The 14,538-nt window shown below is 40.3% G+C and overlaps 1 protein-coding gene across 1 annotated transcript in view; it reads left to right on the top strand.

Moving 5' to 3' along the window:
- The window catches only part of TBC1D8B (TBC1 domain family member 8B), a 30,989-nt gene extending 22,602 nt beyond the window's left edge, over positions 1 to 8,387 (top strand). Inside the window, exons 14-21 of the mRNA XM_009275380.1 lie at positions 2,726 to 2,824; positions 4,005 to 4,073; positions 4,288 to 4,528; positions 5,404 to 5,469; positions 5,774 to 5,857; positions 6,736 to 6,792; positions 7,276 to 7,373; positions 7,728 to 8,387. Of these exons, the coding sequence (XP_009273655.1) occupies positions 2,726 to 2,824; positions 4,005 to 4,073; positions 4,288 to 4,528; positions 5,404 to 5,469; positions 5,774 to 5,857; positions 6,736 to 6,792; positions 7,276 to 7,373; positions 7,728 to 8,138 (1,125 nt within the window). The 3' untranslated portion in view covers positions 8,139 to 8,387. The remainder of the gene's footprint in view (positions 1 to 2,725; positions 2,825 to 4,004; positions 4,074 to 4,287; positions 4,529 to 5,403; positions 5,470 to 5,773; positions 5,858 to 6,735; positions 6,793 to 7,275; positions 7,374 to 7,727) is intronic.
- The last annotated feature ends 6,151 nt before the right edge of the window (positions 8,388 to 14,538 follow it).

Below are 14,538 nucleotides of genomic sequence, written 5' to 3' on the forward strand. Positions count from 1 at the left end.
AAAATATGTTCACATTTTGTTTTTTCTATTAGCTGGTTTCTTTTATCTATATGATACTTTTTTTTTCTTTTCTGATTCTCAGTCATACGATTCTAGTGAAAGATACACGATACATCTCTTTTGGAAAAATGTTCTGGCCTTGACTCAGAAAAGATTAACTAACTGTAATTTGTATAATTTAGGAACTGTCTCTTTTGATTTTTACTGAGGAGAGGGCTTTGCCTTTAGTGGGGTGAACAAAGACAAGAATCAGAAATTCAAGTTCTCTTGAAGTGTCTTTATAGCATTGGGCTAATCATATAAAAGGTCTGTGCTTCTGCTATCGGTATTGTTTCACAAGAATGTTATACTGAAGAATCATGTTTGTAAAATGCTTTAAGATTCTTGTAAGAAGAGTTGCAAACTATTATGGGTCTTGTCATGGTGAGATCTCACAGTGAGGATGAATACTTGCAGAATAAAGAACAGAGATGGCAAATAATGAAGTGCTGTATACTGCATTCTGAAGTGTAAGCTGAAGCTTTCACATAGAAGGAATCATTACTGAAAGACAAAGCAAAAGAAACTCCCTTTCTTCTTCCCCTGCCTTTGCAGGCAGGTGACTGGACCAAAGCAATAGCCTCTGATTTGGTATGGCTTTTGAACATCGATTTGGGCAGATCCTTGAACCTGAACCTCCCACTTCCAAGTTGACAGCCCTGTTTCTAGGCCCGTATCCCCATTTCTATCTCATAGGCCCTTTTTTGGATGCAAATTTTTATCTTCAGTTGAAACTGAATGTCTTCAGTGCCGGTAAGTGTCACAACCTCTTGTTTGAGAACTGCTGATACAAAGTGAGAGTCAATTTCCTGCTTCCCATTTTGACCAGACAGTTAATTTCAACACAACTCTGTTGCGGTGAAGGGTTTTATTTTCATATCACTGTGGAAATAAAATAAAACAAATTTCGAAATGGGAAGATTGCTGCAGTGGAGATTTGTCATTCTGCAGATTGGTCTAGTTACAAATCATGAATAAGTGAACAGAGATATTCTTTGTGATACTGTTGCTTTGCATGGGTGTTCACAAGATAAATGAGATTAAGTGAAAAGATACGGAGTTGAATTTCAAAATGATGTTCAGTTTCATGCCTTTATGACTCAGGCACAAATGCAAGACTCATTCTTTGGCAGTCTAATCAGGTATGAAGAAGTCACTTTTAACTAGTGAATGGAAGAACGTGTAACATCACATCGCAGTAATTCAGAGTTAGATTATACATCTTGTTTATATTCTTACTGAGGCCACTGCACACTATCAGTGCCCAGACGCCAGACCAGTGGATGAGTTATGATTCAGAGATGCAATTTCTCTGTTGTTCCTCTTTGTTGCAAGTCAGAACTATGCTGGTAGTGGTCTTTACAGGAACATAGAAATACAGTTCTGGAAGACAACTCCATAGGTCATCCAGTTCAGCTCCCTGTCCAGCATACACCCAGATCATCCTTGAAAAATGTCTAATGTTGTTAAAACTCTTCAACAAAAGAGAATCTGCAAAAACTTTAGCCCATTGTAGGGTTTCTCTGCCCTTGTCAGAAAATATCCTAATATCCAGTGTAGTTCCTCTTGGATGCTCATAAAGCGCTATTGAGGATAGTCAATTTGCAGTTTTCTCTGCAATTCCTTGTTGCTATTAGGTTGTTGTTGTTCACTCTTTCAACTCTGATCTTTTCTTTTTCTAGATTCAACACAACCAGTTCCTCTAACCTTTCCTCAAAGCTTATGTGCTCAGACTCTATGACTGTGTTGCAGTTTTTCATACCTTGTTTAAAGTGCATTGCCGAAAATTGGAACAAAACACAAAAAACTTCTGAAATTCCCGCCCAGTTTGGGCATTTATCACTCATTTGTTCTCAAAGTTTGGTATTAGAACCAGTTGTGCACCTGGTGCATGGTGATGGTGGTTAGACCATGTCTTCCTGGTTGCATGTGTTGCTGAAGAGTGTCAAAAACCTTACAGAAGTAAAGATGTATCCTATCTGCTGTTTTCAGTCCTACACACTAGACTGAATTTCCTCCTATGAGGAAATTAAATTGATTTCACGTGATCTTGATAAAGAATGTTGGCTCGTTTTGATTTATCTTTTCTATTTAGATTTTAATTGTTTAACAATTTGTTCCATGATTTCTCTGGGAATTTGTTTCTAGTTTTTGCCTACTATCCCACTTTTCTTTAAAGGTAAATGTATTTATTCTACTCCAATGCTCAGACACCTTCCCTGTCCTTCAGAAATTCCAGAGGTAGCTAGGAACAGTTCAGAAATTAATTCAGCTAATTTCTAAAGTTCAGTAGGGTGAACTTCAAGCCCTGACAATGTACACATCTTAGACTTTGCTACCTTGCAGTAGTAGTCACCATGTGATAGCAGAGTTGGATATGGAGCCGACATGCGGTAAAATCTCTTCCTTTGTCTTCCCACACAGTGAACTACTCCGGTTTCTTCTTTCTCCATCACTCTTTGAAACACCTGCCCTTTTAAAAGTTACACTGTTTAGGGAGAATGTTAGTGCTCTAATAAATGATTTTTTGTTCAGAGTTTCTGGGATCTTCCTTTGTGTCCATACCTGTATTGTACTTAGATGCAAGAAAGACAAAAATGTCTGCTTAGGTGTTATCTAAGCACCTTAGATGCTTAGATGAAATCTAGCAACAGTTGATTTCATGGGACAATACTTTTCTTCGTAGAGATATGGTGATATTCGATATGAGGACGTTGAGAGCATGCGCTGCAGGAACAGGCTTTATGTGATCCAGATGTTAGAAGCTACGACCAAGCAGAATGTGGTGAGTGACTTGGAAGAGCTAAACCCTTCCCTCTGATAAAATTTGTTTCCTTTTGGAAAATTCATAGAAGAGCTCCTTTTTACAGGGCCAAATATATAATTTTATACGCGGAAATCCCTCTCGTCTGCAGGGTGTCTGTTAACTGAGGTTTGGCCTGTGACATTTTCAGTCTGTGAATCACAGCATGACCTTCTGGTCTCATTACAAGTAACACCATCATGGACAACTTCTAAAGGCTGGCATATCTCTGACACTTTGGATTGATTGGAACAGGCCTATATTTCTATCTGCTGTTGTTAAAATTGTTAATGCATTTCTCTTAAAGGCATAGAGCACTGTAAAATGTCCACAGTGCTACAGTAAAACAATTAATCACCTGCATTTTTACTCTGGGAAGCAATCCCAAATGTCACTGAAGAGATTATTGTACTGCATTCAACAAGGGTTGCTTTTTGTCTGTGGCGCGTGTGGATGTCTGGTAATGCGTGCATGGTGTGGTAGCTCTTCAGCTGCCAATATCATCCTTTAAGTTCAGACTCCTGAAGGAAGGTGGAGGTTGCAAGGTGCTTCCTTTGTTTGCCTATTCAGTGGCTCATTTCCAATAACTGATGATAGTACTAGTCTATTTAACAAGCAGTGCTTCTTTTTGTGGTAAATGTGGCCTGTAGCAACTGATACTAAATGCTGCTGGTTGTGCTAAGATGATAACTATTGTATTTCATTTTACAAAACATACATATGGTGAAGATGGAACCTGGTCTTGTAGCTAACTTTGTTTTAAAAAGCTGTGAGCATTTTTTTTTTTAAATTTAAAAAATGAGGATTCAGCTTCACTGTTGAGAGCTGAACATGCATTTGCCCATTATAAAGGAAGCTATATGTTATATCATAATAAATAATTGAGTTTTATCTCCTGGGTTTCATAGTGTAGGCTCCACGTATGCAAGTAATGTGACTAGCTTGAAGCTCCCTTTTTTTAGGAGAAATTATTTCTTTCAGTCTATAATCTTCTGATTGCTTTTAAAAAGTTATATTCTTACTCCTAATTGTAACATGCCAAAACCTGGAATATTCAAACAGTGTCTTTTAACGTAAGGTTAAGTCTCCCATAACTTTATTCTACAGGCTTATTCCAAAGAGGGAAGACTCATTAATTAATTTTCTCTTAATTTTGTTTCAGCTACGTGTTGTGTCCCAGGATGTAAAATTCAGTCCTAGTGATCTTGAAGAGCTTTATGAATTATTCAAGGTAATGTGCCATTTTCCTCACTTACCAAACATCCATCTTAATGGTGATCTGTGTTACGGGTGTGAAACAGTTTTAACAAATTGAGGTAAAAGCTAGATTCAACATATGTTTTACATGTCAGCTTTAAATCAAATTACATAGTTAACTTCCCACATCTTTCACCCAGAGAGGGTTGTTGTTTCAGAAAATCTAATGTTTTATCTTTCCTTTGCAGAAGGAGCACTTTCTTTCCTGTTATTGGAATGCAAATAGTCCTGTCTTGCAACATCATGATGCCAGTCTGCCATATCTTGACCAGTATCGGATAGATTGCCAGCAATTCAGGGTTCTCTGTCATCTCTTGAGCCCCTGGTCACACTGTGCAAACAGAGACTCGCTTGCATTGTGGACATTCAGACTGATGGATGAGAGCTCTGATTGCCTTATAAACTTCAAACAATTTGCCTGTGTTCTTGGTATGAGAATAACACACACATGTAGCGCATTCATAAGGGAACTCCATCTTGGGAGTAGTCCTGGAGTGTATCACCTTCCATATTCTATCCAAAGAGCCTAAGGAGACTAGTCTCTTAATTTAGGGTCAAATAGTCCAATTTTTATCACGTGACATTAAATGCAAAGACTGTTTAAATGGCAAGCCAAATGCTCAAAGTGTATTTATAAGCTTGAGAGTGGGAGCTACACTATTTAGGTGAATGATAAAGGCTTTAAGTTACAGAACTGTGTTCTCATTTTCTTGTCTGTATTTCACCATAAAATAGCTAACACAAGGCTTTACAAACTAGTAACTTTTCTGAGATGTTAATCCCCTGGCGAATAATCTCCTATTTGAGATTAAATTTAAATATGGCTTTACCATCAAAATATCAGAAAATTAGGAAGTGGTATGATCTCATTGCCCAGCCTGTTTGGTTGATGATAAATGCTTCCTCATACTAAGCCATCTCATACACAGATCGTGCAAGATGACCAATGCCTTAATATCTCTGGGGAACTGAAAGTTTTCTTGACTTACTGCTCTGTTCTTTTTATCTTGCTTTCAAAGTGGTATTGTTCAGTAAACAAAAATTTAAGGAAAAATGCTGAGAAGACATTAGTGCTATATTTCTTTGGTGCTGTGGTTTCATTTTAGTAAGTCATAGACATTGCTAGTGTTCTTTCCTCGGTGTAGGCAAACCCCAGGCTCAGCTGCTTCATCTCTAATTACACTCTGTGTAAGATAGGACACATGTCCAGTTCCAGCCTCCCTGGGTTGTATTTGTTTAGGTTAAGAGGGTGTTTTAAAGTTTGGTCCAGTTGAACAGACTGTCTTCCCTCTTTCCTCTAACAGATACCATGTATAATGGAAGTTTCACTGACAAACTCAAGCTTCTTTTTAAGTTGCACATCCCTCCAGGTAAGTGAGAGGCGGTGGCATTTGGGGAGGGCTGTTGCTGGCTTTTATCATCTTTGCATTTTTTTTTTTTCTTAGCTTTACTTTTCTTCCTGTTGTCACCAGTCCTGGCTACAGTACAGTCTGATAGCTGTAATACAGATGTGTATTTCTTCCAGAGTGACGTATTCTTTGGGAAGGACTTAATCTGCTCCAACGTCATTTCTCGTCGTAGGGACCATTTGTCTGTACAAAGCTTTTGCTTTTTATCACTGCTTTGGTAATGCTTGGGAGCCCCAAAACCACTTTATTCATTTATTTATTGCAGCTTTTACTGAAGTAGAATCTCTAAGCCCTTCCAAAGGTGGTGATCTTTCAAAAGAAGAACTGATCCACTTCAGCCAACTCGGTGGTAAGCTCCAGAGTGTGAGGCTTTGCCTGCAGAATATTAGAAGGAATCTATTAATTACCTTGTGGTGAAAAATGGGGAGCGCTTTTCTGAAAACTAGTAAATCCAGTAAATCATATCACTGTTAACAAGAATCCTCTGTGAAGATCTTCTGTAGATAGTTAGATTTTCATAAAGTAGTGTAGAATTTGTAGGTAGCTAGTCTGATGATTGAATTCAAAGGCCACGGGTGTTTACATGGAAATAGGGGAGTGTATTGGTTAACCATTTTAAAGATAGTAGGCAACCTGTTGCAGTGTTGTTGAAGTGATGGCCATTTCACTTTTGCATTCAAGGCATAAAGGGATGATATTTCCTACCTCAAGAAATAAAATATCCAAATCCATAATTATTTTGAGGCACATAAGCAAGCGTTTCAAAATCCTTTGTTTCCATTTTAAACCAAGTAAGCTGAAAAAAGTTTAGTGGAGTCTAAGTTTATGGAATTGATAAAATACTGTTTGGAAAGCTGTGTGGTTTTACTTCTTTGGAAAACAGATCCTTTTTGGTTTTTAAAAACTATCCAAAAGTACCTTATCTGTAATATATGGGTACTGTTCTCACCACTGTTCAAGACATGGTCCATGAACATTATGAAGATTATTTGCTTGATATAACTGGTTGCAGTTTCTTTTGTGATCTTCAGCCTCATGGTGGCTTCTATTTTTATAGAAAGTATGCAAATCTTACCATGTGGTTTCTTCTTGGCCTAATCTGTGTTGAGAACATGGGAGTCGGTGAGGGTCTTGCTCCTTAAGGAAGGAATTTTGGTAAAAGGAAATGAACCATTGGTCCTCCTTTCTCAAATAACTCTTTCTTCTTTTTCTCCTCCTAAACTATAGTTTCATCTGTGGGGTATAGTCTTGAAAGTGATTCTTTGAAGAGCAGCCCAGAAAAAGGTAAAGTATCCTGGAGACACATTTGGTAACTGTGTGTCTTTTCGGGGAGCAGAGATGGGGAAGTGTGTGGTGACAAAGTATACTGAGTAACATCATCTCTAGCATAGAGCTAATATTATATCCACTTTTATAAATATAGTCCTAGGGGGCAAGAATCATAGAATCATAGAATCATAGAATCACTGAGGTTGGAAAAGACCTCTAAGATCATCGAGTCCAACCGTCAACCCAACACCACCGTGCCCACTAAACCATGTCCCTAAGTGCCTCATCTACATGTCTTTTAAATACCTCCAGGGATAGTGTAGTAAGAAGAATGTAAGTAGTAGTAAGAAGGTAGTGTAAACTCTGATCCTGTTTAGTCCTTGGCCCCACCACTCTGTTGAGCAGGAATGACATTGAGGATGCCAGTTCTTTTGCTCATCATCCCTCATGGGAAGTTCTTGTTTGTTCACTTTTTTTTTTTCTTCTTTTTGTCGTTAGGGAAGGGGAAGGTTGATATTCAGGCATATCTGAAGCAATGGCAAGATGAACTTCTCAAAAAAGAAGAAAACATTAAGGATTTGCCAAGAATGAATCAGGTAAACTGTCTGTCTGAGTCTTATTTAAGTCTATTTTTGACTGCTGTTTATCCTTTAAGTCCTATTAGTAGTTTTCTAAAGGATTTGTAGGATCCCTTAAATTTCAGACCTTCACATTAATCATTAGACTGTGTTTTTTTTTTAAACTGCTGTAACTGTAAGCTTATGAAGAGAGGGACTTTCAGACAAACTTAGGTTTACTGTCAGGGCTGGTCCCTGCCCATATTGTCATTATAGCAGTTGTTGTACCAGGTGCCTAGCAGCAGCAGGCACTGGATTGAGATCACAATGTGTAGTGAAAAAGGACAGTTGCGTTGCTGTTCTCTGAATAGTCTCCTCTATATCTCTCTGTAGTCTCAGTTCATCCAGTTCTCAAAAACTCTGTACAATCTGTTCCATGGGGATCCTGAGGAGGAACTGTTGTATCGGGCTATAGCGGTGGTTACCAGCCTCCTGCTGAAAATGGAAGAAGTTGGGAGAAGACTGCAGAGTCCCACATCACCGGTCAAAAGTCCAGTTACCGTTACGGAGGTGCCTGCTGAAATCCCCAGAAAAGGGCAGGAGGAAAGCAGCTTTGAGCAGACTGAAGGCAGCAAAGCACAGAGTTTGAGAGGGAACCATGAGTGGTCTTTTGCCTTTGAACAGATTCTGGCATCCTTATTAAATGAGCCAGCCTTTGTGAGATTTTTTGAGAAACCTCATGACATAAAAGTTAAAATAGAGAGTGCTAAACATTTACAACTTAAAGCAAGAACCAGAGTGTAATTTTCTTTACCTTTGACTCTGAATTAACCACATAAAGCGCATACAAATGAAGATTGTTACTATGGAAATTGAGTCTGGTGTTTACATAGAGAATGGAGTTCGAAGAGTTAGCTTTAAATATCAGATTACTGGTATGTAATGTAAATAAAAATAGTTTGAAGCACAATCACTTTCTTGCATTGTTCATAAGTTTCACTCCAAAAAAAGGACTGAATAATAAACTCTTTACCATGTTATTAAAATATGCAACATTGCTTGGAAATACTGGATGTGACCTATTGTAAACCTATCTGAATGACAACTGTTACAGTGCGTGCTCTCCGGGTTCACTTCTATTACTGTGATAGAAGGAATGACTTCCAGCCATTTTCACTTAAAAGGACTATTGACAGCTTAGAAGTTGTCTTCCAGGTTAGTTTAATTAGTTATTTCCAAACTTGCATGTTGACTGGGATCAGAGCAGGGCGAAGACTAAGAATAGAGGCTATGGTAGGCACAAGAGCATGAGGTTAGAGAAGAAAGTTGCCCTGCTCTCAGTTCCTCTGCTTTGGTGTTGCTGATGGTCCTGGACCCTTGCAGATTCCAGGCCCTCATCGGCAGTTTGCAGACTGCATTCTCCCAGCCTGCGTCTCAGTTTTTGCAAGAACTGGTTTCCTGCTTTTCTAGCTCAGCCTATACATGAGTTCTTTTTCCCATTTTCATACCAATCCTCCTACAATACAGGTGAAAAGGATGGAAGCTTGTTTGGTTATCCAGGCTGCACACGGGTGCAAAAGCTAGTATAGATTGTTGAAATCAAGGGAAGGCAGTGGCTAAATCTGTCTGACCACGTGGCGGTTGTCATTCATCTTGCAAGAGGAGCCATTGTTGGCTTCTTAGGAGCATGTTGATGAAATGTATAGTTTTGCTTGTGTTTGGAAAGCCCGAGCACAGACCATCTTTAGCTGCTTCGTAGTTAGCTGAATGCTGACTATTGAACTGCTAGGGACAGATGGCCGTTGCTCCTTTGCCTACTCCGAGTCCACACCTCAACCTAGTAATTATTCTTTCTTTTCTATAGCTCTCTGGATTACTGCTGCTGTAATATTTTCTATCTGCCAGGATTCATGGCAACAAGAAAATCCTCTGGAATCTGACTTGAAATTTTTAATTTATAAAAAATTATACAGTAAAGATCCTGTGGAGGCAAGCTCTGCCAGTGATAATGCTGATAAATGTTGACCTTGAACCTTTGGTAGCTGGTGCTAGAATGGGTTTAGAGAAAGCGGGGAAGAGCTTGTATTTTAACAACAACAACAACAAAGTAATCTGAGACTCTCTGCTAAACTAGTTAAAAATGGCTGTTTCTAACGCCTGTATGACAATCTTTCTCTGCAGAGCAGCATTATTTTTATACTGTGCGTGTTTTTTGTAAAGAAGCAGAATGGGTATGGTATCGTTCACTGAGGCTTTTCTTGCAATACTAATACAAGTGAAGAATAAAATGAAATTCTGACTTGTGTTACAAGCACATGGTGAAATACCATCATCGCAATTAGTATTAAAGTTCCCATGCTGCTTCTGAAGAATACAGTTTTGATCAGGAGCAATGAATTTATGAATTATTTCTTCTACTCTCCCCCATACTCTCAGGTATTAATGTAAAATAAAGTTTTACTGAATGAACAGTAACTCCAAAAACCATATTGTATATGTAAGAAATGAGGAAGCTTTTTTCAGAAGCCTTCACAAAGCAATTACACTTGATACAATACTGATTTGTATTTTTATGCGTAAAATATAAAAACTAATTTATCCATTCATATAGATATGTTTCTGAGGCAAAGTAGAGCAACACTGTGTTACTTTTAAAATTTATCTACTCACTGTTTTCCTAATGTCGTTTTAGAAATACAAAGCAGATGATATTGTTGTTCTCGTCCGGGACGTACTCAGATAAGGTTTGCTCAGTGAGTAATTCTTCTGCAACTACCCGTGCCGAAATTAATGGAGCCCCATGAAAACAGATGCAGCTGCCCGTCCAAAAAGCTTTTGTAGGTTTATGACAGATATTGTTAATTTCAAGAAGTAGTCAAAGCTATGAACTATTTGCTAAGCAAGGTAGCACAGAGAGATGAAAGTCTTAAAACTCAATGACGTTTTTTGGTTGAGAGCCAAGATGTTAAGATCTAAGTACAGAAGACTGTACTGAAGGAACCTGCAAAATACAATAGCCTTGTGACATTACTTGGTTTGGTTATGCAAAACTGAGCGCCTTTTTAAAACACCGTTTTCTATTAGTGTCAGTCCAAGAGACTGTAGAGCCATTACCAATTACGTAGTAGCTCTTGTCAGCTATCATATCTATGTATAAAGAGAGATTACCAGCATATATATATATACACACACATATAAAAAATAGATTTAAGGTGAGAAGTTAGGATATGTAGGGGAACGCTAACTTTTATTAACCGCATGGATTTTCTGTTTAGTTTATCTTTTTTCCCAAAAAGGGTAAAGTCTTTAAATCATTCCTGTAATACACCTGCAGGTTGATCCAGCAAGACTAGTCAGAGTGGCCAGGCGTCCAGCCTCAGCAGGACGGAGGGTGGAGCAAGGTCGCTTCCAGCAGGCTGGCAGCACTCGGGCAACTGCCTAACCGGCAGGTTCTTCCTTTTGGAGACGGTGGGTCACGGGCTGATCCTTTGGGGAGATCTAGATGTAGCAAATGCCCGCTGTTTCCAAGGAGCGCGAGCCAGAGGTGTGTTTGCTGGGCACACACAGTGTGCCATAACACTGAGGGACACTTGTGCTTTGCTTGCGACAGCGTCACTCTGGAGTTAGAGTCTAGCTCCTTTCCTTCCCTTTCCTATTGTGGAGGCAGCCTGGCTAACAAATACGCGCAGGCTTAGTTGGGATTGGGGGAGCTAGAGCAATAGAAGCTCTTTCCCTCTCTTCCGTCCCGAAGGGTGATGCCTTGACTTTAAAGCCCTGCGTAGTCAGGGACAGAGATCCCCATGCGATACCGGTTTTTGGCCGTCTGAAGTTCTTGGTGATGCAAAGATGAACCCAGGTTCATATCACGTCGCATTAGGACGCTGCGGGCGCGCACGCCTCTGTTGCAGGAGGTCAGCTGCCACATGTCGCTGGGAATTAAGCAGAAGTGCTAGCAAGGAGTCTGGCGGTTGCAGAGAGTCTGACCCAGAATTACTCAGCTACTTCTGAAGGGGGGGACTTTCCATTAAAATTGTAACTTGGAAGTTTTTAGAAGTGTTTTTGAACTTTGAACAGTTCATTCACCAACAGGAAGCAGCGCGGTTAAGTGAGTACTGATGTGTCATTTCACTTCTCTATGGTGTTTTTTTTCCGTAACAGTTTTCATGAAGTTATCTGTCTCTCTATTTTTTTTGGTTCAGTCATAGGAAATAAATAAATGTGCATCATTCAGTACAAAATAGACAGTTGTAGGTAGGATATAGATTGCTAAAACTAGTGATGCTGTTTATACAGTTTTAAAATTGCACTACCTGCTGCGGTGTCACCAGTGTGACTTGGCAGCTATGCCATGGTTATTTACCCTGAAGCAGTGGCCGTTAGCGTACGCTGCGCAGTCCTTTCTAGTGGCTGGGCCATTATTATTGTTGCTGTGCACGTAAGATGCCTTTTGTCAAACGTAATCATTAGCCCAGGGGGATGGCCAGCAGAGCTGCCACATTCCCTCGGTCTTGCAACGCAGAGCGTGCTGCCCGGGGAGCCTGTGGCCGTTCCCTGCGCTCCAGGTGAATGGTGGCAGCCCTGACCACCACGAGGAGCTGGCTGCTTGACCTCTGTGGGCGCCGAGTTCGGGGCTTGAACACACGAGGTGAGGGAATAGCTCAACTAATAGTAATGAAAATACGAGCCCGTTCCACCATGGGGGAGAACTGCTTGTAATTCAACCGGTAGCATTTCCCGGGACGTGGAAATGGTCGCTGCCATGTGATTCAGAAAAAGCACTCTGTGTTTCCGTCCATTCCTAAAACAAGCTACTTGTTCATCACTAATGGCTAGATAATAATGTCTTTTTAGAAGAGTTTGCTACCACAGTGACTAGGAAATAGCTGTGTGTTGATTTTATTAGAAGTTTCTCATCCAGTTGTACCATACAAGGTTCTTGATTGCTGATCGCAGTTGTTATCTGGACTAAAACAAAAAGAAATATTCCAATTTGTTTCCAGAAAAATAGGCTATTTTGTCTTTTTTGCTATAGCTTTGTCACTTTACCAAGAAGGCAACACGTGTTTGTGTTGGCAGATTGGCTTTTTATACAATGTATTGTATGCAGCAGTACTGTAAGACAAACTGGGTGTTAAATAAAAATGTTTCACTTAAGAAAAAAAAAAATCTGTGTTTGAGGCACTATTATTTCTCACGATGTTTCAGAAGTTCCTTCAAGAGCATTGGTCATGTTAAAGCCACGTTTAGTGAGTGCTTTTCAAAGCAAGGACCAAGCCAAAAATCATGCTAGGACACCAGCCTCCCCAGAAGTGGAGGAAAAACGAAGAGGAGACCCAGATTCTGAAGCCTGGGACTAGTTTAGCCTTGCATACAGCCTGAACTTGCTTCAGTGCCGGGATGGCAAGTGAGTTACCCCAGGAAGAGTACCGTTACTCATTTTTTGCATCCAGATTAAAACATTTACAGTGCGCAGACATGTCTACTCTGACTCCGATGCCTTGTTCTTTCTAATTTATGTGTTGCCCCTATTGCTTCTGGCAATGGCCATGGAAATCCAAGTCTCCGCCTTGAGCCCCATCCCTTCAGCTGTTTATACACGTGTATACGCGACGGCTGGTGCTCTTGTGCCTCCTGGAGAGCAAGGAGCAGATTCTGATCCCCACCAGACCCATACCACCCAGGGAATAACAACAGCACATACTGTGTAAGAGGTCTTACAAGTAGTATTTTATTTCTTCTTCTTTTTTTTTTTTTTTTTAAATACTATGTACAATCTGTTTAAAGCTTGTCAAAATGCACGGGCTCCCATTCAGTGGAGCTGTGCAGGGACATAGATTCAAGAAAAGAATAAAATCTTTACTGCTCATCTTCCTAAGACACTTCCTTTTTCCCCATTACAAAATACTTTTAAGAATAGTAACATTTATAAATGTATCTATATTCAACATCATATAAAATAAACCAAGATTTATACTCAATTCTAAGATTTTTTCTTATTTTCTTTTTTTTTTTTACATGGAGTATATACAATATATACAGTAACTTTTCACTATGTTTGTCAAACCAGCCTGATTATACCCACCAGGCTTTAGCTACTATGTACAAATATGCTAAAAGTGCAAGACTTTATTAATTAAAGCTGCCTGTGTTTTCAGAGGTCTGGAATTGTGTGGCCTATACAGATGTTTTTATATATAGATATACACATACATACATATATATGTATATTAAAAATACATATATCTGTATATCTATATATAGAGAGGGATATAGTATATAGGTGCTTGTGTACTAGAAAGCCTCAGAACATTAATAACTAATAGGTCGACACTGACACTGGAGCCCAACCCCGACACAGGCGGCATCGGTCACGTTCCTGCCCTCTGCTTGTCACCGGCAAGTCACACGCGGTTTTCTTGAAAGCACCTGGGGGGGTGTGTGTGAACCAAACCCACCAGCAACCCTCAATTCCAAATGGCTCCCAAAAACACAGGTCGTAGCTAACACCGAGGTAAACAAATACAAATCAACCTGAATAGAGATTTATTTATTCGTATATTTTTTGAGAGTGAGTGACAATATAAGGCAAAAATCCCATGGCCCGGACTCAGCCTTCCCCCCAGCCTAGAGGCAGACCGAGCAGGGACCAAGCAAGCCCCAAAAAGGGACTATGGGATTTTGTCCTTTGGAGCACATCTGGAAAACATGGCTCTACCCATGAGGCAGCACCTGGGACCCGCAGAGCCACCCACTGCCCGCCAGCAGCTGGGCGAGCAGCTGGGGTGGACACTGGGAATAAAGGGCCCCACCCCTTCCCAACCCTCTTTTGTTGGACTTGCTTTCAAAGCCACAACAATGCCAGAAAACTACTCTGCCTTGGCTACCTCCCTACCAAGCCCTGTTAAAAAAAGCACCCCCCAAGCCCCTGACCCCAACCACCACCACCTCCAAGATACATTTGATTGACACCTGCCACGTCTGGGCTCATGTACGGTGATGGGACACTGCAGAACAGCCATGGTGTTGTCTTGGGGCAATGCAGATTTAATGGGCAAGACAGGGAAATGCCCGCCCTTTCCCTCCTGCCAGCCACACCAGGCCACAAATTGTGTACAATAGTGGCTCCCTAACATAAACGTGTGTGTTTGCCTCCCCACTAACATTATGTGCCAAGGTTGGGGGGGGGGGAACACCACCACCAACC

Source organism: Aptenodytes forsteri, unplaced genomic scaffold (assembly GCF_000699145.1).
Source record: "Aptenodytes forsteri isolate BGI_AS27 unplaced genomic scaffold, ASM69914v1 Scaffold143, whole genome shotgun sequence".
NCBI classification, from domain to species: Eukaryota; Metazoa; Chordata; class Aves; order Sphenisciformes; family Spheniscidae; genus Aptenodytes; species Aptenodytes forsteri.